Source organism: Sus scrofa, chromosome X (assembly GCF_000003025.6).
Source record: "Sus scrofa isolate TJ Tabasco breed Duroc chromosome X, Sscrofa11.1, whole genome shotgun sequence".
NCBI classification, from domain to species: domain Eukaryota; kingdom Metazoa; phylum Chordata; class Mammalia; order Artiodactyla; family Suidae; genus Sus; species Sus scrofa.
Window position 1 is genome coordinate 87669795 of NC_010461.5, and position 26995 is coordinate 87696789.

General features: G+C 36.4%; 1 protein-coding gene across 3 annotated transcripts in view; it reads left to right on the forward strand.

The window, feature by feature from the left end:
- The window catches only part of PIH1D3 (PIH1 domain containing 3), a 37964-nt gene extending 11440 nt beyond the window's left edge, over positions 1-26524 (forward strand). For all 3 annotated transcript variants that reach the window (XM_003135296.5, XM_005654291.3, XM_005654292.3), the window contains exons 3-7: positions 143-215; positions 2594-2699; positions 5268-5364; positions 20359-20444; positions 25522-26524. In XM_003135296.5, the coding sequence (XP_003135344.1) occupies positions 143-215; positions 2594-2699; positions 5268-5364; positions 20359-20444; positions 25522-25651 (492 nt within the window). In that variant the 3' untranslated portion in view covers positions 25652-26524. The remainder of the gene's footprint in view (positions 1-142; positions 216-2593; positions 2700-5267; positions 5365-20358; positions 20445-25521) is intronic.

Genomic DNA, 26995 nt, shown 5'->3' on the forward strand with positions numbered 1-26995 from the left:
TCGTATAACAACAATGGATAATTAGCCTGGGAGGCTCAATGAAATTGTAGATGGGAAGCTTATCAAATTTAAAGTATTACTGGTCATATAAGTTATACAAGTAGTAATTACAGAACGTTGGACTTTTTTCCTTCTCCTCCAGTCAAACAGTTCATCCGCGATTGGAGCCATGGGTCCTGGGAATATTGGACCACCAAAAAGAGAAGAGCTTAAATGTAAGTTATTTAATAAAGCATATAGCTCAATAGAATCAGAATAATCTTTTCTTTGGGAGCAAAATTACAGGGAGAGTAATACTAACACTAGCACTTATCAAAGGTGAACTCAAATAATTGTGAGAACAACGAACAGCTATATACATATATGGATACTGTTTTTATGCTAGTGTTGCAGGTAAGCCATTTTTTTAGTAAGAGAAATTAATTTGCCTTTAATTTTTCACATTTTGGGGCATATTTCCTGAGATGGAAAACCAAGAAAGTCACACGTGGTTAGATAACTTTTTTATTATTGAAGATCTAGTTACCGAGACGTTTCTTTACCTGCTACCCTGCTATATTCTGGCAATTTCATAAAATTCATTTGTTAATTCATTCAATAAATATTTATTGAGACCCTATTATGTATCAGGTAGTACGATCATCTTTGAGACTACAATAGAGATAAAAATAACACGGATCTCTACCTCCATTGAGCTAATAGTCTTTTGGAGAACACAATAAAACAAATAACTACATGATTTTTTCTTACCTTAAAAGGCTTATAAATTAAAGCCTATGGAGTGACTTTTAAATTCATGGGCCCAAAAAAACTAGAATAAATATTTGTGGATGTTTTCCCAGCATTTTGGCCTATACATTTCTACAGAGTTGAACATTCTGTACATCTTTTTTTTTTTTTTTTGTACATCTTTAAAATACAGAAAGTTCTAATTCTGTCGGTCATGATCACAGTTACCAGAGGGCGGACAGGGAAAGAAAGTGAAGTACCTTCATCAATTTAGGTAATTGTAAAAGATTTTATCTGGAAAAAATGTTTAGAATAATGGCTAAAATGAGGTCTAAGTGGACGATTTTAAAATTTCAGTTATTATTATTCTACATACTCAAGAGTCTATTTGCCTTATCAAGAGATATTCACTCCATGGAAGACTAGCTCAAATTTGGATGTATTTCTGTGCTGCCCGTATTTCTGATAATGTAGGTCTAATAATCTCTAAATTCTGCGAACAATGAGTCATATGTAAAACGTTACATATAAATCTGTAATTAGGCTTTACAAAGCCCATGCTAGATAGAAGCAGATCATTTCAAAAGAACTGGCAGAATTGAAAACCTGACAATCAGGTGCATTTCTGGGAATGCTTGAAAGGACTCAAAATAATGCTCTGCACCTAATGTGGGTCTCCATTTGCTGCCCCAGTAGTTGGAACAAATGCAAGCTGGGATTTTGCATGCCTATTTACTTTTAAACATTTAAAAATGACATGTAGAAACCCAGGCACATGCTCCGTTTGACATGAAGGACAAGTGAGATTTTCTTTACAGCTTGTGTCTACATGAAGAAAATACTGGATTAAAAATGATCGTTGTCTCTACTGTTTTCTGTTTCTTTAACTGATAATATTTATTAAGAATTATGTCAGGCTTGGGTGGAAAAGTTATTGAAGGGCTTTTATATTGTAAAACACAATGTGAGATAAGACATTTCTACCCAAATCATATTAATTGCATATTCGATTTCTTCTTTTATATAAAAATATTTTACACATGAGCCTATTTGTGTCTGAAAAAATGTATGTCTTTGCATATGTTATATACAATATGTATTTTATATACAATATGTTATTTTATGTACTAAATTATATATGTTTTACATGTGTATATACACATATGAGACACACACACACACACACACACACACACATATATATATATATATATATATACATATACATACACAGAGAGAGACTGGAAAGATATACACCAGAATGCTATCATTGATTATTTTTGGGTGGTTGGATTGTAGATTATTTTATTTTCTTCTTTTTGCTGATATGTCTTTTCCAAATTTTCTACAATTATTGTTATAATTCTTAAATGTATTGGCTGTGTGTTGATTAAAACAATTAAGTCAGTTGTTACTAATTTAGCTTCCTTTGACCAAAAAACAAGCTAGTGATTACAAATAGAAAATGTTTCAGAAACAGACTCACAGACACAGAGAATCAACTTGTGGTTGCCAATGGGGCGGGGTGGAAGAGGGATGGATTGGTAGTTTGGTGGTAGTAGATGCAAACTATTATATATAGAACGGATAAACAACAAGGTCCTACAATATAGCACAGGGAACTATATTCAATATTTTGTGATAAACCGTAATGGAAAAGAATATTTAAAAAAGAATATATATGTATGTATAACTGAGTCACGTTGCTACGTATCAGAAATTAGTACAACATTGTAAAGCAACTGTATTTCAATAAATTTAAGAAAAAAGAAAATGTTTCACTTCAGTGATCCCAAACTGAGTGAGAAGAACAGGAGCAATTTTAAGGGCAAGAGCTTCAGCTTTATCTTCCCTTTCTTCACAGTCATCCCTCAAACAGGTGATGAAAATACCAAGGACATCTGGAATCCAGAGGAGGTTCCAGAGGGAGCAGAGCACCATGATACGTGGGATGATAGAGAAACACCAGAGTAAGTCAAGTGAAGCCAGGACGTGTTTAGGGGTGTAAGTTAGATGTGTCATCTGATACCATTCTATTTTTGACAAGATGCATAAAGTACTTCTACCACATAAAAGATAAAACTACGGTGACACAGAGAAGGCATGTGTAATTGATGTGTTTTTTTCCTCCTAGAGCAGAAACAAATAATGAAACATAACACTTTCCTTTCTGTAACATCTTATTATCTAACAAAAAATGAAAAATACAGTCCTTTCCATTATAAATTTGTATTTAATGTCATTTAGTTGTATAATGTGGAAGTAACAGTGGGTAATACCAGCCCATTAAATTACAAGCATTCATACGAACTAAATTATCATGCCGTGTTTATGTGTCAAAGACCTGCTTTTAATTACTCGGTGTTCCACAATTTTGGTAAAAGGCTATGTTCTCCCTCCAATTATCGATTGTTACCTGGACTTATTTTCTAGTTATTTTAGGATTATGTTTAGTATATTTTTTAAGCAGGATTAAAGGCTTGCATTGTAGCCTTTTCAATAGGAATTATAAATATGACATTTAGAATTATCATAAAAAGCCTTTCACACTAATAAGTGAAACCACTCATACTTTTAAGGATTAAAGTATGTTTACATACATAATTGAAATTAATGATTAAATACAATAAGCTTTAAATATAAGTACTTTAAAATAAAATCTTGATCGAATATTTAGAATAGCTTGAAATACAAAGGCAATATTTATTAAATTGTAATTACTTTATAATTTCTTGAATACTTTTAAGGCAAGGGATCTGAGAATTTTTCTAATTCTGACTATAAAACTGTGTCCAATGTTTTTTAAAAAAAATTCGATGCTCCTATCTTCTACATCAGTTCTGAAAACAGAAGCAGTAGAAGACTGCAGACAATTAACTGGAAAAAAGCATCCAGCTATCAAATAAGCAATGTAAAGAAAAAAACCCATAAACTTCATTAAAAAAGAAATCAAAGGGGATTTTAAAACATTTCTGTCTACATATTAAGGATAAAGAAAGTAAATCTCAGAGTATGTTTGTATACTGCCCACACATCCCTATAAAAGATAAGAATTAAGTCATTCATTTGACATATAGTTTAATGAACATCAAAATCCATATGCGGCTCGTTCCAAATTTGAGTAAATTTTTACTTTTCATCCTGATGTTCGATGTTCTGTATAAAGAATATCCTCGAAAGCTTTAGATGAGCAAGAACTCCAGTCAGGATATGAAGAAAATTGCTTTATAAGATTTTTTTCATCTTTATTTTCTATCTTATGCAAATACATTTCAAAATATCCCAATTGGTAAAGAAGAAAATGTGAGTAGACAGATCACAAAAGAAGACTCACAGGTGACCAAATAAAAAATAATAAGGGCCCGAGCTAAGTCACTGGCCTGGGAGAGAAATCTGAGGTCTTTATTCGAAAGATATTTGAAGGAAGATTTGATATTTGATTAGATATAATGAATGAGAGAAAAGAGTCAAAGATGTTGCTGAGGGGAGTTCCCTGGTGGCTCAGTGGGTTAAGGATCTGGTGCTGTCAGTGCTGTGGCCAGGGCTCAATCCCTGGCCCAGGAACTTCTACAGGCCATGGGAAAAAATAAAAGATTTTTTTAAAAAAGATGATAGCTTGGGTGACTGGGTGAAGAGTAAAGCCATTAACTGTAATTTGGAATGTGTTGGAGAAGCAGTGAGTCCAGTTTTAGGCATGAGGACAATGAGGTGCCTTGGGACATCCAGGCAAATATATATAGTAGGCAGTTGGAAAATTGCATCTGGAGATGAGAAGGGCAGCAGCTAGAGCAAATCCACGTGGGAGTCATGGGCATATAGATCGATATCTTTGTTTTGTTTTAACCTGGCTTCACCTTTGTCAATACCTGGTAACTGTTATAGTCTATTAAGGAAAAAGTGTCCCATCTCAAATAGCTACTCACAGCTAGTCTTGTTCCAACTCTGAGAAATACCTTTTTCTTCCTTGGGCATTCCTATTTACAAGTGGTCAGAAGTTCAATGCAAGTCCTTTAGTCTTCCTATCTAGAGAGTTACTGCTTCTTCATTAGAATAGAATTAAATAGAAAAGATCATTTATAAATGTTTGCCTACTTCATTCCATCTAAAAAGATAGGGTTCATTATGACTAGGGTTTCCTATAAACCATTCTATCCCTGGGCTATGGCCCCACTATTCTTCTGAGCCAGTGTTTCTCAGGAAAGGACTTTCCTTTTTTCGTCTACTTTTATTAGAAACTTATTAGAAGTTTCCTCACTCTGTTTTGTTTGTATAGCTCCAAAACAGTTAAGCTTTATTTTCAGGGGAAAAAAAAGTATATACAACATAAATCCTGCTTTACAGTCTTAGGTATTTTTGACGGAATTTCTAGACTTCAATTCCTTTAGGTTCTGCTCCATGCCTGAAAAAACTGCAAGCACTTTATTTGGTCCTTTTTTTGTAATAGCATGTCCTCACAAGTTTCTGGTTTTCTGCTCTGTGACAGAAAATTGCTCTTTCATTTGAGTCTCTATATCGCTGACTTTTTTTTTTTTTTCCAGATACGAAATTGTATTCAAACAGCATGTGGGAACAGAAGATATGTTCCTGGGATTGACCAGAAAGGATCCTTCAACAGCATGTTGTAAGGATCTAGTGGTAAGCCTCTCCCCCCTCCCCATTTTCCACATGACCATTAGAGTTAAATTGACTGTTATATACATAATACCATAGACAAGGCTGTAAACTCTTTAAAAAATAATGGTTGCTATGTTTGAGGTACTAAAGGGATAATAGAATAGAGAGTTTAAAATTGGTAAATGCACGGACTTGGAGAATAGACTTGTGGTTGCCAAGGGGGAGGGGGAGGGAGTGGGATGGATTGGGAGATGGGGTTAATAGATGCAGACTATTGCCTTTGGAATGGATTAGCAATGAGATCCTGCTGTGTAGCACTGGGAACTATGTCTAGTCACTTATGATGGAGCAAGATAATGTGAGAAAAAAGAATGTATACATGTATGTGTAACTGGGTCACCATGCTGTACAGTAGGAAAAAAAATAATGAATTGGGAAAATTTTAAAAAATGGTAAATGTACAAAATAAACTAAATATACACATATGGATAAGATGTACAAATAAACATACTAGAATCATATTACATAACACACTACTTCTAATCCTAATAAAACTGTCCAATCGGGGGAGTTCTGTGGTGGCCTAGCAGTTAAGGATTCGATGTTGTCACTGCTGTGGCTCAGGTTCGATCCCTGGCCAGAAAAAGAAAAAAGAGAAAAAAAGCCAGCCCAATCTGTTTGGACTGCATTTTCTTTCATCTCAGTTCTGTCCCATACATGCCATCTGACTGGTTATTACTTTCTGATGAGTTGACAGTCAATCAAAATGAAATATTTGCTTCCCTGAATCTGTCTTATCTCTTATATCTGTATTTCTTTTAATGACTCAGCTCACATTCGGGGACTTAAAAGGGGATATTTTCCCCCTTAAATTTTGGATCTAGGAGTTCCCGTCGTGGCTCAGTGGTTAACGAATCCAACTAGCATCCATGAGGACACGGGTTCGATCCCTGGCCTCTCTCAGTGGGTTAAGGATCCGGTATTGCCATGAGCTGTGGTGTAGGCTGGTGGCTACGGCTCCAATTGGACCCATAGCCTGGGAAGCTCCAAATGCTGCGGGTGTGGTCCTAGAAAGACCCCCCCCCAAAGTTTTTTTTTTTTTTTTTTTTGGATCTAAACCACTGGCTCAATAGTCTAAAAAGACATCTAAAATGTTACTTGGCTCCCTTATCTGAATGACACTACAGTATGCTGGAGAGCATCCTTTGCCAAGCCACTGTTTCTGTATAACAGCAATAGTGACGCCAACACTATGAGACTACTTCACTTTTGCTTGTGTGAGTTTCATAAGGATCTTATTGAAAAGTCTGGGCCTGACCAAGTGTGTGAAATGCAACTCATTTTGGCAATGTACACTAGTAATTCTGGCGTTCAGCACTAGGAATTCATTTTTTGAGATCAGGGGCTATGCATCTGTATTTTCCCCTCCCTTTCTTATAATACTTTATAATATAGAGTACTGAGGTGCCCATAGGAGATGCTTAATATTTTTCCTTAAGCAAATGATAAATGGGTTTCTCTTTTGCATAAGCTTCAGGTTTTCTCTTATTAGAAAAATTTAAGACAGCCAATCAGATCAAGTAACATAATGGGAATAGTGTCTTTAAGGACCTCAGGAGATTTTTCAAACTCTTAACGAGTTAAGGTTTCAAGTGATCTCGAAGTAATTAGCTCCCAGGGTTTTACCAGTAATATTCAAATTTTAAATGACTGTAAAATTATGGTTTTGATGTTGGTATTGCGGATTACTCTAAAGAAATTCTAGGCCCTAAATAAATAAAACTGTTACAAGCCTTTCCATTTTTCTCATGCAACTTGCTACTAGCATATTAATATTAAGGCATGCTGGATGAAGAATCTTGGAAACTAAATCACACCTCAGAGTAGGAGGATACAATTTATCTAAAACTCAACAGGTATGTGCAGAAAAAGACTTGATCCCTCCCTCTAATGAACTTAGAGTTGATTGGAAAGACCAAACTAACATGAACGAACTCATTTTATTATTAACAATTAAACTCAGTGTTGACAATTTTTAAGTGTATCAGGAGTTCAGAAGGTTTGGGTAAGACATGGACACCTTTGAATGCTAGCAACGAATGAAATATTTGTTGGTGCTGTGGCACTTTATATGCATAGCGTTATGTTTTTTCTTTTTCTTCATACATTCAATCTTTAAATATTCAGTGCACACCTTTACATACCAGGCACTGCCCTAAGCACTAGGAATATAGAGACAAATAAGAAACAGTCAATTACCCTCAAGGAATTTATAGTTAAGAGATGGACACCTAACAAATCATTGTGGTTCAGTACAGCAGGTATGTGTTTAGAGGCATAAACCAGGTGGGTGGTGACATAAAGCAGAAAGGGATCAACACTGGGTGGATAGGATTTCTCCAGTGGACAACATTCTGAGAAAGGCACTCCAAGCACAGTTAGGAGCACATGGAAAGGTATTCAGGCATGAAATAGTATGGTCTATTTGAGTAAGTATTGAGTGTAACAAGAATAAAGAGTAATTGCAGACAGTGGTGTACTGGTAAGCTGTCTCTCAAAAAAGGAAAAAAAAATAGATGTGTAGCTGGAATGTTATCCTGTAGGCATATTAATGATGACATCCACTGTCATTGCTTAACCCCGCTGGGAAGACTCCAACTAAAGAGGTTATTGACCTCATCTTGAATATTTCTTGCACAAATTTATAAGCTTATTATTCCTGTTAATAATATGGCATTTTCTCAACTCTAAGACATCACCAAATTGTAGATGTGCCATTTATTTAGTAACAAAGGAAAATTAGGAATACGACCCCATTAAAAAAACACACCGATTGTGTGATTCATCCCAGTATTGGAAACATTAAAATGCGAGGAAGATTGCACCTTAGAATTGGTTAAATATGTTATTTGGGGGCTGGACTTGGTCTCTATATAACAGTCCGACCCAGAGACTTTAAGAAGAAGCCCTCTGGTTAAGCTGAGGAAGGTAATAGGAACACAAACAATCTGTCTAAATACAAGGATTGATTTGGGGGTTAAAAATTTATAAGGGCCACCCTTTCCTTCACCCTCCCCAGACTCCAAATAAGAGAGCAAGATTTATGAGTCTTAAATCAAAGTGTTTGTCCAAAATAAAACTCTGAGTTAGGAATATGTATGTCTTCAGCAAACCTGCCCTTCTTTCCTTCTAACTCCAACCCGAAGAGCTCCATCATCCAAATTACGCCTGCTGGGCTCATAGCTATCAAACTTCCTTTGCTTCAATCTATATTTTCACATTTTATTCTTTAAATAAAAATTCTATATATTTAAAGTGTACAATATGTTGATTTGATACACATTACACGATCTGACTAATACATTCAAACTAACGTATCATCTCACATACCATTTGTGTGTGTGTGTGTGTGTGTGTGTGTGTGTGTGTGTGTGTGTGTGTGGTGATAGCATCTGAAATCTAGTCTCTTAGGAATTTCTCAGTATTCAATGCAATATTATTAACTATTGTCATCATGCTGTACCTTAATTTTAGAGCTAGAACTAGGCCAGTGGCTTGTAGGCTTGTTTTGTTTTTAGCTGCTAACCCCTTTCTTCAGACAAAATTCTAGGAGAAAGCCCAACATTTAAAATGCATAAAATACTACTGCCTTGGTTAAAAGGGTGCTATCAGCCATGAAACAGCTCCTAGGAGAAAAACTGGTGCTCTTCGGGACATAGTTTGAAAGATGTTGATTTAGACTTTCCTCCTTATATTACAAATATAAGGTCAAGCTTACAAAGGCCAAATATAAGGTTGAGCAAACAAGGTCAAACTTGCAAAGTCTCTTATGTGAATACAAGAGAATCTAGAGGGCTTTTTCCTCCTAGGTGACATGCACATGTTTTTCTTTAAAGCCCATGAGTGAATGCCTCTGTCTTAATTTTATATTTTATTTTATATTTTATCTTCTATACTCTCTAACCCCCACAAGACTTCTGCTATAATAGATTTGATACATATCCTTGAATATACACTTATCATTGTTTCCCATAATTTTAAAATTCAACACATACTTATTGAGCATTTTTACTAGAGGCCAGATACTTGATATACAGTGTTCAACAAAATAGATATAAAGTTCTCCTTCTCTCCAGATGCTTCTTGTTAAGAGATCAAGCAGTCCATAAGCAGCAGCACAGACTTTCATAGATCCATCCAACTAGGACACAATGAGCCCAAAAGGATGTAGTTTATTACTTACATAGATAGCATAAGCAAGATCAGCACAGTGTCAGCTCCTCATGCCCCTTTGCCCCACAGGACAACATTGAACTAAAGGGGCCAGATGACAGGTGACATGAGTAATGGGACACTCTTGCTGAAGAGCCAGCTCTAGACTGCAGCTAAGCTGTTTTATAGCCTGCATATATATCCAGGGGAAGGGAGCTGGACAGCCCTATGCCTTACTGGAACCTCATGGCAGCATCCTGCAAGATAGAGAGCCTCCCACAAGGTAGAAAGACAGATAAGAAACAGCCTTGAGGCAGCTCCTCACAAGAATACCTATCTTCCTGTGTTCTAGGAGGATCTCAGGATGTTCTGCCAAGACTGGGGGCAGACTGCAGTTGAGCATTGCCTACGTGACCTATGTGACTAGTGCAAAGTTGCCAGAGTGCCATAGTGGAGCCATTTCCCTGCATTTACAGTCCATAAATAAAAGTTTTTATCTTGATTGTTTTTACTTAACATGATATAATGACAGCAAACAATTTACATAGTGTTTACTATATGCCAGGCAGGTTTAGATGAGGTCACATAGGTGGGGCCCTCATGATAATATTAGTGCCCTTATACAAAGAGACACCAGAGAGCTTGCTCTTTTTGCTTTCTCTCCCTGTTATGTGAGCACAGTGAAAAAGGCAACCATCTACAAGTCAAAAAGAGAGCCCTCACCAAAAGCTAATCATACTGGCATGTCTATAGTATTTTGTTATGGTAGCCCAAGCAAACTAAAACAACATGAAATTTGGACTTTAGTTTGTCAGCATTAGAGTTCCTAAACATTATAAAGCAGGTGAATTAAATGAGTAGTTGTGTATTTCACAACTCTAGTGGTGGAGAAGTTGGTGGAGATTATGGTTAGAGATGAGTGTGAGTTTGGGAGACTAGTAATGGAAAACCAGTCAATAGACAATTGTAGTTCAGCTGAGAGAAGTGAGAGCCTGGCCTATGGAAGTGGGGATAGAGAGGAAAGAATGACTTCAGTGAATGTTTTGGAGGTACAGTTGACCCTTGAACAATCCTAGGGTTGGGGCACCCATCCCCCACACAGTCAAAAAATCTGCTTCTAACCTTACAGTTGGCCCTCCACATTTGTGGTTCCACATCCATGTATTCAACCAACTGTGGATGTAGAGTACTGTAGTATGTATTTATTGAAAAGGATACACATCGTGGAACCACACAGTTCAAACACAGTGTTGTTCAGGGATCAACTGTAGTGTTGATAGGATTTAGAAAGTAGTCAAATGCGATATGAAGGAGAAACAAGAGTCAGACTTCAAGCTTGGGTGACTAGATGAGTGGTGGTGGCATTAGTCGAGATATGGGAAGGTACGGTAACTTATATCTGATGGTAATCTTAGAGATGGTTTTTATTTATTTTTGCTCATCTGAATTTTCTATATTTTTTACAATTACTATCTATTACTTTTGAAATGAGAGTAAACAAAGGGTGGTTTTGTTTGTGCTGTGGGGATCAGGTATGGAATGCAAAAGAAGGAAGACAAAATTCTATGAGAAAAATATTTTGGGTGATACTGAGTTTCAAATGCCTGTGGAAAATCTTGTTGGATGTGTAGAGAAGGCTATTAGAAATACAAATCTCAATGGAATTCAAAGACAGAGACTGGAGATGTTGACTTTCACAGTTGGTATTTGCTCTCTGCAGAGGTTAGAGTATACTACCACAGAGTGCTGGCTTTACACCAGGCTTGGAATTAAGTAGAACTGTTTTTAGGTAGTATGTGTATGTTTGGAGAGGGGGAGGTGTTGAGGGGGATACTAGGAAACGTGCGGAAATGGGACTAACTGGGAACAGAATAAGTGGCCTTTGGGATGGGCTCAACAATTAGAGAAGAGTAAATTCTCACTCCAGTTCCAGGCTAGGTACTGAAAACCATGAGAAATCGGGTCAATGAAATGAGGTTGGAATTGTGGCATGGCTTTCAGGCTACAAACAACAATGATGAGAAAGCCAAAAATCTGTCACAGAAACAAGGTGGGAAGATGGGAACTGGCCTACCCCTGAGAAACAGGGATGACTGAGTATCTGACCTCTTGGGTGCCAGTTAGAGGGTGTAGAAAAAGGAGTTTTAGGTATCAAAGATACATAAGGATATACCCTGGCTTTCCCATTGGACTATTTGTGGCAGGAACGACAATAGGTGCAATAGGGAAGTAGGTCAGTGGATTTCCATTTTCATCCATGGGTGCTTAACAGCACTATCTCTAAAAATCCCAAAATGAATGGGATTTAGGTTTATTGATATTCTGCCAAATGACCCATCATTTGTTCTCGGAGCAGGGACAAGCCTGCAGATAGCTTGATACTCGTTTTGAGCTGCAATGGATACATACTATTTTGGTGCTCCTACTCTAAGGGATCTATATTGATAAGGGGAATTCTGATGTGACTTTAAAAACAAGCCATTAAGCTGATTTTTATTTTTCACTGTCACCTCCTCACTGGGATATGAGCCTTATTCCATCTCTGGATCTCACTGAGAATGAGGTGAGAGTCGGGGATAGGATAGGAGTCAGTCACCATCTGGCAGACACAACCAGGAGTCACATGTTTATCACACGTATTCATCTCAGAAAGGGTTATCAATCATTCTGAGCAAAGTGTCTGCACATCCTCTGAGAATTCGCTTGCTTCTTGAATGGTGTGCTTCTCAAATCCTGATTTCTCCCTTAAGGTTAACACAGTCATATTCATTTACCTCTTATGAATAAATAGATTGGGCTGCTCGATAATGGAATGGGTTCTCTTTTCCATTTAAAATTCTGGAGGATGGACACCTTTTTTTTTTTTTTTTTGGTAGGCTTTCTGATTATGCTAACCTTACTTGATTGGTTATATATCATACTGTGTGGCAGGAAGAAAGATATTTGAGCTATAATACAATTCCTTATTATCAGCTCCAGGCAGCACAGTAAACCTTCAATTAAATTTCTAATAGTTCCCTCAGTAATATACGTACATTTATAGTTAATATCATAATATTTTTCCATAATGATGGTAGGGGAATGAATACTCCCTTAAAAGCTAATCTAATTGTACAGACTTAATATATTTCTGATGATGGAAGTTATATATATATTTAAAATTTTAAATAATGCCAAAATTAGTAGAGTTGAAAATAGAAGTCCCCCATAATGAGAGAGAGAGAAATACATAGATAGATAGAGATCGAGAAAGAGAGACACAGGAGAGGGAGAGAGGGAGTTTGAGATGGGTTTAAGGTCGAGGATCAAATGAGGGTGAAAGATGTCTTATACATATTACTTGGTAATAAAATCAGTAATTTCACATTTTGATGATGTTGTTATGAGGCGGTTTTCTCAAATATTTTAATTACATGGTCCAGAATCCTTGAACCAGAACTGGCAGAAACTTCTGAATCCATGCAAGCAGATTCACAGATTAACCATAGAAAATACAAATATTTGAGGGATGGGTAAAGGAAGAGGAACTAAGAAGGATATTCAGAGATAGGGAAAACCATAACAATCTCTACTATCATAGAGAAGTAAAGCATGACTGGGATGCAGAAGGAACTTTTAGATTCATCAATTAAGAAGTCTTTGGTGACTTTTGAAAGACAGCGCTTCCCAGGCATGGTAGGGGCCAACACTGGATTGAAGAAAGTTGAGACGTGGATAGGAAGTGAGGAAGAGAGGGCAGACAATATAGATTGTTCGTTGAGGAAGTTTGGCAGTGAAAGGGAGGAGAGAGAGGAGACAGTTGTTGAGGACGATGCTGGATTTTTTTTTTTTTTTAGGATAGGAAAGACTTTTATCTTTCCTTCTTTTTACAGCTGCACCTGTGGCATATGGAAGTTTCCAGGTTAGGGGTCGAATAGGAGCTACAGCTGCCAGCCTACGCCACAGCCACAGCAATGCCAGATCCAAGCCACGTCTGTGACCAACACCAGAGCTTATGGCAACGCTGGATCCTCAACCCACTGAATGAGGCCAGAGATGGAACCTGCATCTTCACAGAGACTATCTTGGGTTCTTAACCCATTGAGCCACAGTGGGAACTCCAGAATAGGAAATACTTAAGAATGCTTTTCAGTTGATGTCAAAGGTCCATTCATTTACTCATGTAATATTTATGGAGTGCCTACTGTGTGTTACTAGGCTTAATGAATAGACCATAAAGAAGTAGTCATAGGAGTTCCCATTGTGGCTCAGGGGACTCAAATCTGGCTAGTGTCCATGAGGACACAGGTTCAATCCCCGGCCCTGCTCGGTGGGTTAAGTATCCAGCGTTGCCATGAGCTGTGGTGTAGGTTGCAGACGTGGCTCGGATCTGGCCTTGCTGTGGCTGTGATATAGGCCAGCAGATACAGCTCCAATTCAATACCTAGCCTGGGAACCTCCATATGCCACAGGTGTGGCCCTAAAAAAAAAAAGAAAAGAAAAGAAAAAAAAGAAATAGTCATGGTATGGGCCCTTAGGGGACTTCTAGAAATGGATGGAGACATTTTTAGTTACAGGATGTTATTGACATTTAGTACTCAGGGGCCACAGATGCTCTAAAACCTGTAATAAGAGAGACAATCCTGAAATGAAGAGTTGTCCTGGATAAAATTAGAAAAAGGGAGACTGAAGACATAATATAGCCACCCAGCAATATTCCACCCTGTTAATTAACTCCTTCCTTCTTGAAACATTTTTTTCTCTTTACTTTAATGACCTCACTCTCTCCTGATTTTCCTCCAAAATCACTGGGCATTCCTCATCTCCTTTGGTCCTAGATCACTGGCTCTTTTCTTCCTGCCTAAAGTTCTCTAGGACTCTTTAAAAAAACTATGTGTTTTTTCTCTATTCTCTTTCCATCTGTCTTGAGATAAATACTATTTATCTCTCTAATCTTGACTTCTTACATGATCTTTGGATTCATATAACCAACCACTTACTTAACATCTCCCACTTGTTTAATATACAACTCAAACCTACACAATGTCCAAAACAGAATTCTTGTAGTCCCCAAACCTCTTTCCTTTTTTTTTTTTTGGTCTTTTTAGGGCCCCATTCACAGCATATTAAAGTTCCCAGGCTAGGGGTCAAATCAGAGCTATTGCTGCCAGCCTATGTCACAGCCCCAGCAACACAGGATCCAAGCCATGTCTGTGACCTATACCACAGCTCACGGCAATGCCAGATCTTAACCCACTGAGTGAGGCCAGGGCTCAAACTCACATCCTCATGGCTACTAGGGGGGTTCATTACCACTGAGCCACAAAGGGAACTCCCCCCAAGCTCTTTCTTATTGATCTTCCTCATCTTAGGAGATGGCAACAATAGTCACTCAATTGCAGAGCATACTTTTAGTGGAAGAGATAAATGAAAAATACACGCATAAATTTTATTGTAGATTGGGAGGTGATTAATGCCATGAAGAGGAAAAGAGCAAGAAGAAGTGATATGGATCCCTTGGGTAGTTAGTGCCTACAATTTTAAATAGTGTGATCAGGGAAGACCTCACTGAGAAGGAAATATTTGTGCAAAAGCTTGAAAGAGATGAGGCAGTGAGGCTGGGATGTTGGAAAGGTTATTTAAGTGGATGTTTAAATCACCAATTATTTAAGTGGATATTTAGATCACCAATATTTAAGACAGCAGTTAATGTTTGAAATTATCAGTAGAGCACAAAGAACTATTCTTAGAGAAATTGGGATGGGAGGTCCTGATCCAGGAAATTGGTAGTTGGTTGCAACGAGGAGGGTAATTGCTGGTATAGTGTGAATTCATGAGATTTATTTTTAAAAGCTGGAAGGAAAAGGGCAAGCCCAGTGGTACAAGGGGATTGGGAGAAAAAAAAAACAGGCATAAATTTAGAAGACTATAGGGGAATCAGTGTCATCAAGGGAGATCCAGATTGCAGTTACACCAAGAAGTTGCAGAGACTATTCACAGAGGCTTATGAGATAAAGGATGTTGTACAACGTGTCCCAGAGGACCTAATGGAAGGGTTTCATGAGGTTTGGTAAGGGCCAGGAAATGGAAACAAAATAGGAGATACGAAGACCAAATGGCAATTATTAGGTGATAAGGAAGGACTTGGAAATCTGAGGCTTTTTGTCTTTATTGACAAGTAGAGATAAAAATATGAGTTTAGTTCTGGTAGTCTCAAGGCATCTAATGGTGGTGAGGCTGTGTTTGGGGGTGAGTGTGGGAACCAAAAGAAGTATGAAGGTTCCGTAGATGAGTATTCTTACTCCAGAATGAGCTGAGCTTACTCTTGATGCCTGTGAGAGGAGAGGAGTCATGCTCCATGATCTCATGAAACAGGTATGGAAATATAGTACTGGACTGTCTCACAATGGCAACATTATAGAAAAGGTATCCATTTATTTTAAAAGAAATCTGTCGGTTTTGAGTCCTAGTTTTGGGAAACACATACCTCTACATTTTTATTCTTCAGAGGTAAGTATTTATACAGTTTCACAATAGGGGGTCCAGCACCTTTAATTTTTTTTTTATTTTCCCATAGATTATCATTGCTCATGAGGGTTTTTATAAAATACTTACTATGGCACAATGGAAAAATATCTCACATATATTTCCAATAATTAAACAACAGGAAATTAAATCACTGAAGCAATTCAGAAGGAGACCTACCCAAACTTTTTCTGTTAATCAAGATTTCCTAATGTTATGTTTGGAAACTCACACAGTCTTCTTTGCTAAGAATCAAATATATTGATGTGGTTGCTATATTTCTGTAAAATAAGAATATTTTTACAGTATTTAGAACCTATATATTAAGTAAGACTGTCTTCTGAAGTGTCAGGCCACATTTTTTTTTTTTGTATATCTTAAGCTTCACTTAAATTTCACTAAATAGCATAGACTGGTCAAGTTACATATATATGTATCACTTATTCTTTTGTCCTGGTATTTAAGAAGTGATAGTTCAAAAGGAAACCTAAAATGGATGAGCTCCATGGAACACTTGCTCTCTGGCCTTCTCATTTCAATTTTCAAACAAATTAGAATATGATCAAAGGCACTTACCAGAGGAGTTGGGAAACCTGTATTAATCACTTACAGATTACAGGAATATAAGGTCTTTAGGAACCATCTTGTCATATAAATCTATTATAAGAACAAGACAATAAAGAGGACATTTAAAACTCAAAATGACAATCTCACATTAATGACCCCACCCCCAAAGGCTTTGGCATATTAAGCCAGCTCTGAGAAAACCCATAGAGGAGAGTAAATGGAAGACAAGGAAAACAATTTGTAAGCAATTTGACCTACATTTCCCTGTCTCCAAGAAAGCCCCAAAGTGAATTCCTAGAGAGATTAAGGGAGTAGTTTCCACTACTTGCCTGAAGACCGGCTGAATGTGGGACAAAGGGGTCTCACAAACTTTAAATTAGTGTGGTCTCTTTTCTTGATACTTTTTATTCACAAGACCAGAAGTCAGAAATATGAACTGAAGTTAGTGATGGGTACTGTGGTAGCCAGCATTCCAGATGGCCTGCAATATCACCTCCTAATATTCTTCCCTTTGTGGAGTCCCTGCTCACATCTAATGGGGCTGACCTGTATAATCAATAGGATATTACAGAAATCAAAGTGTGTAATTTCTGAGGCTATATATTTTTTAAAATGGCATTGCTTCTGTCTCACACTTTTGAATCATTCACTCTGGAGAGAAGCCAGCTGTTGTGTTGTAAGGACACTCAGGGCCCTAATTCCTATGGGGAAGTCCATGTGGTAAAGAACTGAGGCCTCTTGCCAACAGCCATGTGAGTGAGCCATCTTGGATGCAGATTCTCTAGCTCCAGTAAAGCCTTCAGATATTGGCAGCCCAGCCAATATCTTGACCACAACCTTATGATAGACCCTACACCAGAACTACCTAGCCATGCCACTCCTGAGTTCAGAACCTATGGAAAATGTGTGAGATAGCAATTTTATTTTGTCTTTTCAAGGGCAGCAAACATGGCATATGGAAGTTCCCAGGCTAGGGGGTTGAATCAGAGTTACAGCTATGGGCCATAGCCACAGCAACATGGGATCCGAACCGCGTCTGTGATCTATACCACAGCTCACAGCAATGCCAGATCCCCGACCCACTGAGCAAGACCAGGGATTGTTACTGCTGAGCCACGACCAGGAACTCCGAGATAAGAAAATGTTTATTGTTGTTTTGAGCCATAAATTAAGGGAGGAGGAGGTATAATTGGTTTTGGTTATACAACAATAGATAACTAATAAACAGTAACTAATATGTGACAGAACCAGAATTCAAGCCCAAGTTTGACTCCAAAGGTCGATCTTCCAAAAGGTTGAAAGATTCTCAATGAAATGTTTAGCAAGTTTTCCTTAGTTTACCTATAAAAATAATTTTTCTTTAAAATGAACTCAATTCACAACTTATGTAAAAAAAAGAACATCAGTCCTTTTGTTTGGTCAGTGACGTAGTCTATATTTACTACTGTTGGATAAGTTAGGTGTTGAGTATGATCAGTTCAAAGTCAATAATAACTATGCCTGTTTTTCCAAGTATTTATTAAAAGTATTTCTAAAGAAATCTGATTCATATTTCAGGAGGAGTTTTTCTGTTGATTCTTCATTGAATCTTCTATTTTATGAGATATTAATGTGTACCATTCCACTTAATTTGTTCCTTTTCCTGTCCTTCCTCTGAAAGCATTTTAGTGCACAACTTTAATTTCCTCAAGAGGAAAAAAATTAGTGAGTTGTTTCTGAATTACCCTTAACTTGACTTGCAAATGCTTTTAAGAACCACTTTGAAGTTCTACCCAAAAGCTTATCTAAATTTCACTAAGTCATAATTTTTTTTTCTTACTCAAAATGTCATTTCAACCCTGGGAAAATAATTCTTTACCTTGAAAAATATAACCATTTCAGAATAAAGAAACAAATATTTGTATCTCTTAGTTCGAATGAAATGAGTTATCCTGCAACTAAAGAACATCGCAACCCAACTATCAGATTGGAATATTATTATAATAAAGAACATGTCTTTCTTGTCCAATAGACTGCTTATTTACTTTGAGGTAGAGCGCCTATAATTACCTCTTTGAGAAATGTTCTATTTCTCTCATTAAAAGCATCTCTAATTAAGAAGACTTGAATTTTTTAAATATAAATTAGGAGGTAATTCTTTGTTTAATGAAAATATTAACCAAAGGATATATTAGATAGTAGGACCTCTGGAACTCTATTTACAAGTATTTGTTTATATGGAATTTTAATAAAGTAAAATATAACACAGACATGTTCGTTCACATATTTTATATAGCAAAAACACTATTGCCTATTTTAAGCTTCTTACAAGGAATTCCAAATTTTCCCACTACTTATTGACATATATTTCCTTCATAACCTGTTGCTTTTATTCTTGCTATTCCAGCTCAAAAATCATCAGATGTCCAATGTTTCAGATCTTTTATCTCATTTTAGATAAGGCTTCATAATTTATCTTAACCTTGGGTTGTTTTTCTTTGTTTATGGAAACTATACACTATGAAGAGAGAGAGAGAGAAAGAGAGAGAGAGAGATCATCAACTTCTATCAAAAAGAGGATGAATTAAATTAGAGATGAGACATTATATTGTGATAAAATGCACATAATATACAATTTACCATTAGTGACATTTAGTATGCTTTACAATGTTGTGTAACCATCACCACTATCTAATTCCAGAACATTTCCATCAACCCAAAAGGAAATCCACATTCATTAAATAGTCACTCCTCTTTTCTTCCTCTCCAGCCCCTCTAGTAACTTCCAATCTGCTTTCATTCTCCTCGGAGTTGCCTATTCTGGATATTTCATATAACTAGAACACTATAATATGTGGTTTTTTGTGCCTGGCTTCTTTCACTTAGGTTATTATTTTCAAGGGTGATTCATGTTATAGTTCTTCATTCCTTTTTATGGCTGAATAATATTCCACTGTAGGGATATGCTACATTTTGTTTATTCATTAACTGTTTATCCATTATCCAGTTAATTAACTTTTAGGTTCTTTGTGCCTTTTGACTATTTCAAATAATGCTGCCCTGAACAAAAACATTATGTACATAATTTTGTTCATGTGCCTGTTTGTTAGCGCTTATACACACACATGCACACATACTCAAGAGTCGAATTGCTGGGCCATGTGGTAATTGAGATGAGACAGTTTTAAGCGAAATCTTACTAAATCAAATAGTCCCGTTTTTGTGTGGGGGGGTCATATTGTTATTTCTCTCTTGTTATGTTAACTTTTTCTGGACTCCTTACACTTCTCTAGGAGATGTGATATGGGAGTTTATACCAGGAGACTTCAAGAGGACATCACCAAGCCACACTCGACATGAGAACTAAGCACTTTTATACCAAGTACTCAATGGTATAAAGGCAGTTGAAGGTCCCTAACTCTAACAGGTGCACTAGTATACACCTTCATGCAACAGAAGTACAAGCATGTAACTAAAGTTGTTTCTATAATAGCTTTGGAAGCAGATAGATTATAATCAAATTACAGACAGTTGCTTGGGTCACTCACTAAACATCTCTGTATCTCAGTTTCTCTATCTGTAAAATGGGGGTAATAATCACTGCTTCTCAGGATTGTTATGAGGAAAGAGCATACTCTGGCACAGAGTCATCACTTAATAAATACTAGTTCTCATTCCCCCATATTTTTGTACACTCTTCAAATTAACTGCTCTTCAAGACAACAGCATTTTTCTTCTCATTTTCTCTTTCAGGTTAAAATTAAACTGCCAAATACAAACCCTTCTGAAATTAAAATTGACATTCAGGAAATGATCCTTGACCTCCGTACTCCTAATAAGTGAGTAAAACTTAGAACTAGAATAATGAATATTATAATATTAATGAATCTTTAGTTAATATCCTTCTTAAAAACGTATAGTTATTTTACATCTCCCCTAAAGCCTAAAGAAAAGTGAAAAAGTCAGTTGATCATTCATAAGTTTGATCTAGGTAATATAAACTTAAATATATTTGTAAATACCTAGATTTTTTTCTACTTTGTATGCATGCATTTGGAGTGGGTTGATACCACCAAAATATAGTCCTTGACATTCAGATACAGTTTGCTTATCTGTCAGGAGAAATAGCTAGAAGTGAAAAATCTCTTAAGTTGTAAGTCTTGCACATGTTTTGTTTTGTTTTGTTTTGTTTTTGGTACAGTGATGGCATAAAAGCACTATCTTTAAACTTTTGGGATACTGTGGGGCTCTAAGGTTAAACTTGATTATGTTGATCTAAAAATCAAGAAGAAAAGTCTTATCATCAATTACTTAAAAATTCTAACAGCTAATATATCACTAGATCCTCAAGTTACATGAATACATTTAAAAACAATGCAGATGAAGAGTTTCCTGGAGGCCTGGTGGTTAAGGATCCAGCATTGTCACTGCTGTGGCTCTGGTTCAATCCCTGGCCCAGGAACTCCGCATGCCACGGGTGCAGCCAAATATATAAATATAAATATAAATACAATGTAGATGATAATGGAATAATGTAATTAAACATTTTGATACTTTCCAAATAGTCTTATTATTACACAGGTTCAAATCATGTTTCCAAACAAATGGACAGTAAAATTCTGATAAAAATGTTTATCCTGAAACCTGGATAAATTAGTCCTGTCTCTCGAAAGTAAGTCTATAAGGAAGGAATCGATGCAAACTGGCAGATGCTAGATAAAATATCTAAACATCTCACTGCTTTGTTCGCTTTTCATCTGGATGTATGGCACTGAGCACACTTTGGTTGACTGCAGTGGTTCTTTCTCTGTAACTCATAAACATTTCAAACCGGGTGTAGGGAGCCGTCAGCTGCTGGCACATTCTCTACTTTCCATTATCAGTACCTATCATTCTCTTTTGTTGATCGTAGGGCTTCAGGAAAATTTTTTAAAAATTAGGTCTCTGGTACAAAAGACTTATAGGAGTAAATAACTCAACGTACATAAATAGCTTAACCTTGATTTCTGCAGTAGGTGCATTTAACCCAAAATGATCTACAGATGAATACATAGCAAATATTTTCTCAATATAATTTCAAAAATGTATTCGCTCGAAAAAATTGTCACGTTATAAGAAGTACATTCCTTATTCCTACCATTCACTTCAATGAGTATTGTAATTTTTTCATTACATGTTATACACGCATTTACTCTCCCACACAACCTTTGCAAGGAAAGGTAGTTAAATGAACAGTCAATCTTCCATGATATTTGACGCTTGTTAAAAGCACACACATATCTACACACCGCGGACTTAATTTCCGTTCCCCTAGCAGTTCTCACTGTCGCCATCAATCTTTAAGCAGCTGCTCTGGCTATGCTGTCATTCCAGATTATCTATCAGAGCCCACTAAATGAAAGACTTACACAGAGATACTTTTCCACATAGAATGTGGGCTGCACTAGGTCACTTGCATCATATTGTACTTAGACATTAAATGCTCAGTGCAGACAGGTACTGTCTCTTAAGAAAAAAAATCATTAATTAAGATAGAAGACAGAAGATAGAATTAAGGGTTTTATCACTTTTCTTAAACACTCGAACATTCTTTGGAGCCATGCTATTACCTAAAATTGAATTATTGGAAATGTGTCTTGTTTTGCATTTATTGATATGCACGTCTACTCTCTTTAGTTTCTAACTTTGACATCCTGCAGCACTATGCTTACTGGCTCCAAGAAAGATACAAGGGGACATTCTGCTCATCTACTAGGCAAAACAAGTGAATTATTTTCACTGGACTGACTAGTAATATCACTCTATTGATAGTCAATTGCACTAAAATCGTTAATAAAACCCAGATTTTTATCTTTATAGAACCAAAAGAGACAAAAGAGTTTACTGGATTCTTCATTTTAAAAAACTGGTTGTTTTGGCATGTAGATTCCCAACATGATGAAGGTAGAAAGGAAGAAAGGAGAAATTGTATAATGTCTCAGAATCTCCTCACTTTTGTCTTTATATGGGGTTTCATTATTTCTTAGATGCATTCTAAGAATATCATAAATGAATTTCTTGAATATGATAATAAAAACACATTCTAAAGACAAGTATGAGTTAATTTTTGGTTGCGTGTCGCTTTAGAGTATTTTCACCTTTACTGTGCTCCTTCGATTTAGACTGAGAATTGACTGATGTTCAAAGGCATTAATACCTAAAAGAAAATTCTTCTAAATGGAATAGTGAATTGCAGTTCAGTAGCTATTTCTGCACTTTCTTTGAAAATAGTTATGCCTCCAATAGGAAACCTTAAAAAGGCTGTGTCTTTTTTTAGCCTAGATATGTAAACCAAATAATGTATTAACTACATAAAATAAAAAGTGCATTATGTAAATAGACACAGTACAAGATTGCCCTTTATTTAAATCTCTTGCACAAAATATCAACTTGAATTCTCTAATATAAATGTAAGCAGGTAAATCTCTAAACTAGTATCCACTGTATAGATTAAATTTTTTGGTTTTACTTTCATATATTATTACTTGCATTTAAATAATTTCTAGTGAAAATTAACACTGGATAAACATTTGATCAGTGACTAAACTGTAGCTTCTTTAAAAATAAATATATTTTCAGCGTAAATGCAAAAGGATTGGGCTTAAAAGTTCATTCATGGAGTTCCCATCGTGGCTCAGTGGTTAACGAATTCGACTAGGAGCCATGAGGTTTTGGGCTCGATCTCTGGCCTTGCTCAGTGGGTTAAGGATCCGGCGTTGCCGTGAGCTGTGGTATAGGTCGCAGATGCAGCTTGGATCCTCCGTTGCTGTGGCTCTGGCGCAGGATGGTGGCTATAGCTCCAATTAGACCCCTAGCCTGGGAACCTCCATATGCTGCAGGAGCGGCCCTAGAAAAGGCAAAAAGACAAAAAAAAAAAAAAGTTCATTCATATTTTATTATAGTACTAATCTATTACTAGTTATTCAAATATCATTTTGTGGTGACCTATTTGTTTCTCATTCATTTATTCATTCACTCAACAAACATCTATGAAGTCTGCTAGACACTGGGGGGACACCAAGGTAAAATACAGTCCTGTTCTTCGATGAACTACATATTTGTAGAATTGTGTATTTGTAGAATTTTATTTTGTTTAAAATATAAATCTTACTTCAGATATGAGACAGTAAAACAGACTAGGCAAAAGTACTTCCCTTCTAAAAGCCTAAATAAGTTTGCACAGTTTCTACTCAAAATTTTAGTATGTGAAGCCATACTACTAAAGACTAGACAAAAAATGTGGGGATAGATGGATCATTCCAATGGCCACTAACTATCTCTTTTGAATTTATTTCTGTCCGGACAGAGAAATGCACATTATCATTGGAACTCCTCCTTGAGCTGATTTATAGTTGTCTTTTAGTGCAATGAAGCTACCACCACTGAGCTTTGCTTCCTTTTAAAAGTGAACATATTATCATTTGTAGGATAAGGGATAAAGCAAATCTAACTCTAGCACAACCTATGTTATAAACAACTTTTAAAAGATGGACCTTAAATATTTTTGTGCCCACTTTTTTGGGGGGATGTCAAATATTACTGGCTATAATAAAATACATCAGGATTTCATTACTTCAGGAGGAAGGAGGTGTTTCTCCTACCCCAAGTATCTGGAATGGAATAAGAGTAACAGAAAATGTCTCCTTTAGGTTCTAGAGATGTGTGATAAATACTTTTAATGAACCCAGTTTCCTCAACAGAGGTCTTAGCAAATGAGCAGAGGCAATTGATTTTCAAGGGTTTTGTTTTCAAATACCATTCTTTGTACAAGTATGCAATAAGTACTGCTAAAATGATGACATTCCTTTACTGATTTGGATCTTATACCTCTAAAAGAGCTTTTCTGTCTGCTTTTTATAGAGATACTCAAGCCTTCTCTACTGAGAACGAGTAACAAGTGTTTCATCTATTTAATTTTCTTCAGATACCAGCATGTGCTGACCCCATACATAATTCAGATTCATACCACTGTGACAGAATTACAAATGCCTTATCCCAGCCATGCACCTAAAGCATACAGCTATCCAGCAATTGAGCTATAAACTGCAAACTACACTCAGCAATCTCTCGCAGGAAATTTTGGTCAATGCAGGGTAGAAAGAACCAGAAGTAAGCAAAGTGCTTTCATTGATCTGATATTGAAATCAATCTGGGCCTGAGTTTCATTAACTACACCTGTAGTAGAGGCTCAACCTAAAGTTGTGTTAGTGGAATTATAGTTTTCAGATTTCAGTTTTCAGATTTCTCTCGGGCAACCACATCCCATCTACACATATGTATGCCTGGCAACAGATCTGTCCAACCAGGTTAAAGTTACAATGGTTCTATTTCCATGCCAATGAACCTATGTTTATATCATGCAGAAGGACGTCAATTTAGAAAAAAGAAGAGGGATCAAAATTACTGCTTGGGGAGTTCCCGTCGTGGCTCAGTGGTTAATGAATCCCACTAGGAACCATGAGGTTGCGGGATCAATCCCTGGCCTCGCTCAGTGGGTTAAGGATCCGGCGTTGCCGTGAGCTGTGGTGTAGGTTGCAGACACGGCTTGGATCCTGAGTTGCTGCGGCTATGGTGTAGGCCATTGGCTTCAGCTCCGATTAGACCCCTAGCCTGGGAACTTCCATATGCCACGGGAGCGGCCCAAGAAATGGCAAAAAAAAAACCTACTGCTTGGATTTTTAAAGCCAAACTGGTATATACTACTTGTGTTTTTTAGGCATATTTTTGGTCCAGTATTCATGCCGTCTCTATACATTTTTGGTTCCTAACATTCTGATGGAATATATTGCTTCCCATCACCTTATTAAAAGTGGTATCTTCTTGATATCATTGATTGTAGGTTTTTATTTTGTTTTGTTTTTTTTTTTTTTTTTTTAGAAAGCTGTTGGTAACCCTTCCCCATCCTGTGGAATGCAGCAGTGCCAAAGCTTACTATATCCTTGAAACTGAGACTCTCGAAGTCACTGTAACTATGAAACGAGAACTGGATTTTGTTAATTTCTTCTGAAACTGCATGAATAAGGAGGAAAAGTGGTAAAACAGCACAAAAAAAATAAACACTTTGAAAAAATTGGTTAATATTTTCTATCTTCTCTTTATTATTCTGAAATAGTACAGATAGGGCCTTAATTCAATTTTTTTGATACTCTGATCATTCATAGTTACTTCTATTACTCTAATAGGAAATACTGTTTTCTCATACTAATGTTATTCCATTTTTATAGTGATAGCTGGATAGAATTTACAGGTTAACCACTTAGATTACTACATGGTCAATTAAATAAATGAAATATGACCATGAAATTGTCAGTCTACTTATTTCAGTAGTCTGAAGAACTTAAGCCAATTGATTATACCACGATACAATCAGTTGCATAGCAATTGGCCATTATCATCACTAGAAAAGTTTATTTGGTTTGCTTTTTTGTTGATTTAATCACATGATTTCAAGTGCTCTCTGTTTAGGCTCTCACTATTGTTCTGGAATATACAAATAACAAAGGATTACAAAGAGTTTGATGTGCCATGCTAACAACATGCTTTATTGAATAAGAAAGACTCTTGAGCAGTGTTATTCAGCTTCCTCAGTCCTGCTCTCAGTGTTTGGCTCTATTTAGATTAAAATTATTTTTCCCTTTGTGCACTAATAATTATTAACAATGCTTTGTTGAGTACTGTGTTTATACTTAGTAATTGAATCCCTTGACATTTAAAAGTAATATAAAGTGTGGTGCAGTTACAAATCCCGTTCTCTCATTTCTTATATTTATTCTTAATTGGACATACTTATTTTTATGAATTATGCCAATGTACCCTACCTCCTCTGTATTGTATTGCATAAGTTTATTTTAGAATTATTTATGAATAAATTATATTTTAAAACTTGTGTGATTTTGTCTGACACATCATTGTAGAACTCTGGAGTTACCTGGGAGTAAATTTTGAAAAGAGAGGAACAGCTGAAAGATGTGAACTATTAAGGGACTAAATACAGAGATTTTTTGACTTAATTATGCCAAAAACTACCAAGCATCTAGTTTTTGACTAGGTCAAACAGAAGGAAGAGATTGAGATTCTGGAAAAAGTGGTTGTGTTCAAACACGAAGCTCTTGTAGAGAATCTGACTTTGAAATCACCACCATGACTTTCTTCTGTGAGGGCAAGAATTGAGAGTGGGATTAACTGAAAGGAAGTTAGTAACTGTGAATTTAAGTTCATGGTGTTACAGGATCAAAAGAGTGTCCTGCTTTGCTTTGTTAACATCTTTTTAAAAGGCTATATTTTAAGAATTTACGATTACACCCTAAACTGTAAACTCTGGAGCAAGCCAGAGCAGTAACCAATATTTTTC